The sequence below is a fragment of the Lycium ferocissimum genome, chromosome 4 (genome assembly GCF_029784015.1).
Source record: "Lycium ferocissimum isolate CSIRO_LF1 chromosome 4, AGI_CSIRO_Lferr_CH_V1, whole genome shotgun sequence".
Classification (NCBI taxonomy): domain Eukaryota; kingdom Viridiplantae; phylum Streptophyta; class Magnoliopsida; order Solanales; family Solanaceae; genus Lycium; species Lycium ferocissimum.
This window is the reverse complement of record NC_081345.1, coordinates 49,279,167-49,284,049: the sequence shown is the minus strand read 5'-3', so window position 1 is coordinate 49,284,049 and position 4,883 is coordinate 49,279,167. Positions and strand designations below refer to the sequence as shown.

Sequence of the window (4,883 nt, the reverse complement as noted above, 5' to 3'; positions counted from 1 at the left end):
TTTCAAAATAAATTATTTAAATTATTTCGACCAATCAAATATTAAAATTTTAAAATATTTTTCAGAAAATATTTTCCCACACGCCCTTGGCGGAAATTCCCTATAAAATTGGTTAAATGGGGTAGATTATATTTCCAAAAGAGTTGTGTACTGTGAAAATTAATACTGTAAATTAAAGACACGTGTCAACTGGAGCTTTTAATGTTCTTCACAATCATATTAATTACCATGGTAAAAGTTTTAGTTAGAACAGGGCGATAACTAGTTCTCTTTTAAAATACTAATATTCAAACCTCTTTAGGCATAGAATAAGAATAAAACTAAGAAAATATAATACGCATAATTATAAACAATTATAAGATAGGTACCATTAAGGAATACGATGAGACAAATGAGATCTTTCTTCCATTAATTAAATATTCTGGTTCGAACCTTAAAATAGAAAAACTAGTGGTACAAAGCTTCCCCTTAATTAGTGGGGTCTAATCGATGCAAATGTAAATTCATCTTGCAAGTAAATTTCGAATACTAGATATATAAAGAAAAAAAAAATCTCTACTATATTACAAGAATAAACTTGTTTTAACAATGAGAATTTTACCAAACCCCTATTCTTTGGTCAAATGACAGTTAGCAGCCAACCCTGAACTAAAAGTATACCAAATTAATGCTTTAGATTTTCCAACTTCCTTTCCCAATAATTCCAATCAACCTTTTTCAAAGAGTACACACCAAGTCCAATATAAGATACTCCCCTTTTCTTTCACTTTCTACTTCCATATATAAACATAAAAAAAATACTCTCACCTCATTCATTATAACCAACTAGCTAAATCTTTTCTTCTAAACTCTCTCTCCTTGAATAACAACACCAAAGTTTATAGAGAAAAAAAACAAAAAATTAAAATCCTAGATGAGCCGTGGAGAGATCATAATTGTTTATAATGTTATTTTGGTTCTACTTGCAATTATCATCACAATTCTTGTGATCCTCCTCTTTATTTGTTGCAAGAAAAAACCAATCAAGGCTGAAGAAACTCTTCCCACTAAGCAAATTGCATGCTCTTATTCTTTAATGGATATTCATGCAGCCACGGATGGATTCAATTATCGAAGAATCATCGGTCAAGGGCGTATAGGAACTGTATATGCAAGTATATTGCCAAATGGAGATCAACAAGTTGCCATCAAAAGGATTCATCCAAGGCTAGTTTTGAGCAATGCTGGCTTTGGTTTCTCGTCGATGATGAAATGGCTTTCTTTAGCTGATCACCCTAACATCGTGCCAATTTTAGGGTTTTCGGAGGCTCCCGGGGAGAGAATTGTAGTTATGGAATTCGGAGGTATGTTGAGTCTTGATTTTTATTTGCATCAAAATCGCGATGATGGCACGTCCCTATTGGATTGGAATTGTAGGTTGAGAGTTGCTGCGGGTGCTGCTAGAGGAATAGAATATTTGCACGAAGTTATGGCGCCACATATAGTCCATGGTTGCATTAAGCCTTCAAATATTCTAATAGATGTCAAATTTTGTGCTAGGGTTTGTGATTATGGATTGTACTTTTTCTTGGGAAATTATGATCAAAGGAAATTAGGGCTAATGGGGTATATTGATGATGAATATTGGATTGGTAATGAAAAAAGGGGTTGTTCTAAAGAAAGTGATGTGTATGGATTAGGTGTGGTTTTGTTGGAGTTGTTGAGTGGGAGGAGAAGTGATCAACAAGGGTTACTTGTGAAATGGGCATTACCATTGATTAAAGAAATGAAATTTAGTGAACTTTTGGACAATAGACTTGTGTTGCCAAGTGATTTTAGGCCACTTGTTAGATTGGCTAAAGTTGCTTTAGCTTGTGTTGGGAATTCAAGAAAGAGTAGGCCTTCAATTGTCCAAGTTGCTGCCATTTTGAACAGCTTAGAAGTTGGATTATTAAGCTTCTGATCATTAGTCAAGTCACAAAATATTGTCATGCTGAGGTGGCATTTGTTTGAAATGTCAAAGTTTATATGAATTTGTTTATTTATTTATTTATTGAATTTTTGTAAATAAGTGCTCATTTGAGTTAAAATTTGAAAAAGTGTTTTTTGGGGGAAAATCTAAATTCTATTTTACAAATCTTTCAAAAACTTTAGCATTTGAACAAAAGGTTCAAAATTATTTTTTCTGGAAACTTTGTTGAAAATTTAGTTTTCAACCAAATATCAATAGAGAAAAGTTCTTCAGTTTTTGCATCAATGAGAAAGCTTTATTCTAATGGCGTTCGATCGAGAGAGAGAGAGAAAAGTGCTTTATCCAGTACATTGTGGTTGTGATTATCTGATCTGGTATTTGTTGTTCAACAATTTTTATTTAAGCAGTTCATACTATCTATATAATGTTTTGATCTTTTGAGGTTTTGAAAGATTTGAAAAACTGAGTTGAAAGCTCTCAAAGAAAAAATAACTTTTTTTTCCAAGATTTGGTTCATAAACTTAAAAAAAAAAAAAAAAAAAAAAAAAAAAAAAAAAACTCCAAAACATCAAACACCAATCATGTCAAACCAATCCGTGAAGGACTTGCGGCCTTTGCAATTAACAATTTGGCAATGTAGATGAACTTTGACTTTGAATCTTGTAATGCTGTGCTGGAATTTTATAGGATGTTGCTGAGGGAAGAACAAATCAATGGGATACCATCAAACCTTTTTATAATAGTAAGATCTTTTCATAACAGTCATTTCTTATAATAATATTTCACTATAACAATCAAGTTTTTTTTTTAAATAAAATTTTCATATTATATTATATGTTTTCTGTCGCAGTATTTCACTACATCAATCAAAAAGATATCCGAAAAAACGATATTGTTATAATTAAAAGTTTGATTGTAAATGCTTTTGGGCGGCTGTTTGTCAATAGGACGGTGTGTAATTGATTTATTGTTGTTATTTTGCTTGTGGACGAGAGATTCCTAATCTTGATTGTTAAGGGGACCGCTTTTTTTCTTAATGTCTTTTTGGTTGTCTCCTTCTAAAGTATAATGTAGTGACACTTTTTATAGCTTGTCATTTCTTACATTATTCATTTTTGGATGAATCAATAGATACGAAAATATTGATAAATAAGACTATACTTCTTAGCCACAAATTCGGGAAGCCTTGTCGCTTAACATAGAATAATTCAAAAAGTCACTAAATAATAGTATGTCCTATATGGCTATATGCATATATAATTATGGAGGGGTGGGTGAAATTTGATATTTGTATCCTCTAATTTACGTGACATATATTGACGCCCCATGAAATTTAATTAAAAGAAGAAATAAAATTTTTGTAAAGTTGTGCTATTAAATGTATCATAACACGTGTGGCTATAAAAATTTCTCATCAAAAATAAAATAAAAGTTTAAAGTTATATCATTATCAAATATAAATATATCATACTTTTAACGGAATAATGAGAAAATAGGAACATTCAATTATTAGAGACTTTTGAGTTTTTATTTAAATGTCAAAGATTCAAGTGATCTCAAGATATTGGTAGGAACTCCTTTTAAAATTAGTGTTAATGACACATTATTTTAGAAGTCCAATTTTTTTTTTATATAACCAGAGGCGGATCTAGGATTTGAAGGGGGCGGGTGCCACAATTTTTTTTAATATACATCTTGTTAGGAACGTGTATTTGAGTCGGGTTCATCTCTTTTTAGTTTATTCGGGTCAACATAATAGACTTTTTTTTATTTGTAAATATGAAATTACATCTCAAAAATCAAGAAACGAACATAATTAGCATCTTAAACAAGGAATGACACCCATTAACAACAAAAATAAAATCAACATTTTCACTATGGGACTTGCATCTCTTATGTAAATTAAAAAATGAATTTGCACAAATAAAATAACATCTTCAATAAGGGAATTACACCAATCAAAATAAGAAAAATAATAGAAAAATTCTTCAATAGGTAAATACACCCCATAAGTAAATGTAGAATTAGATAAACTACAAGTTCTCAAAAATAAATCATAAATTTCATGTTTTTTCTAAGCAATACTTACGAAATTTCCATCAAAATTTAACTAGTAAAGTGATTTAAATTGAATTTAACAATTATAGAATAGCATAAATTTTTATAATACACTCCCTCCATCCATTTTTATTTGTCAATTATACTAAAAATATATGTCCACTTTTACTTGTGAGTTATATAGTTTGAAAAATCAAGACATAATTTAACATTTTATACCTATTTTACCCTTATTACTAAGTATTCCCATTCATTTCTCATTTTTTTTTGTTGCTTATTAAGAGTGTCCCAAGTCAAATATAGACAAGTAAACATAGACGGAGGGAGTAATAAACAAAAGAAATTATAAAAAAAAATTGAATTTTGATCTCAATCCAAAATCCCCATTGAGACCCAAGTTTTTTGATTTAAATACTCACAGATTTGAGATTAAGAAAAATGCTTAATTTAAGAGATTTTGAAGTTCTATTTGTGTGTTCTCGCTAGAGATCACAGATAGAATAATAGAAAGAGGAAAAACAATATAAATAATAAAAAGATAAATAGAAAATTGGAAGAGCTGAAAAAAGAAATTCTTGGTACAAAGGAAGTAAAAGACAAAGAAAAACAAGTGAGTCGAAAAATGTTCAATATATTCAACTTTTTGTCACAAATCGCGACACCTTTGTCTAATTTAAGACTGAGAGTGGCAGGATCAAATATTTAACCTAATTTAAGTAAATTACAACATAAGTATATAAAAAACTTATTAATCTAGGGGGTGCCATGCCACCCCTACCCTTTAGGGTGGATCCGCCACTGTATATAACCCCCTTATCCCTCCTTGGACCCCTCCTACCCTAACTGAATTGAAAGTGAAAAGAGCATTACATAT

The 4,883-nt window shown here is 30.3% G+C and overlaps 1 protein-coding gene across 1 annotated transcript; it reads left to right on the top strand.

Moving 5' to 3' along the window:
- Positions 1-462: 462 nt before the first annotated feature.
- LOC132054815 (serine/threonine-protein kinase-like protein ACR4) lies at positions 463-2,024 on the top strand. The gene has a single exon (XM_059446788.1). It carries the CDS (start codon positions 914-916, stop codon positions 1,940-1,942), a length of 1,029 nt encoding a protein of 342 aa, XP_059302771.1. The 5' UTR covers positions 463-913; the 3' UTR covers positions 1,943-2,024.
- Positions 2,025-4,883: the final 2,859 nt, after the last annotated feature.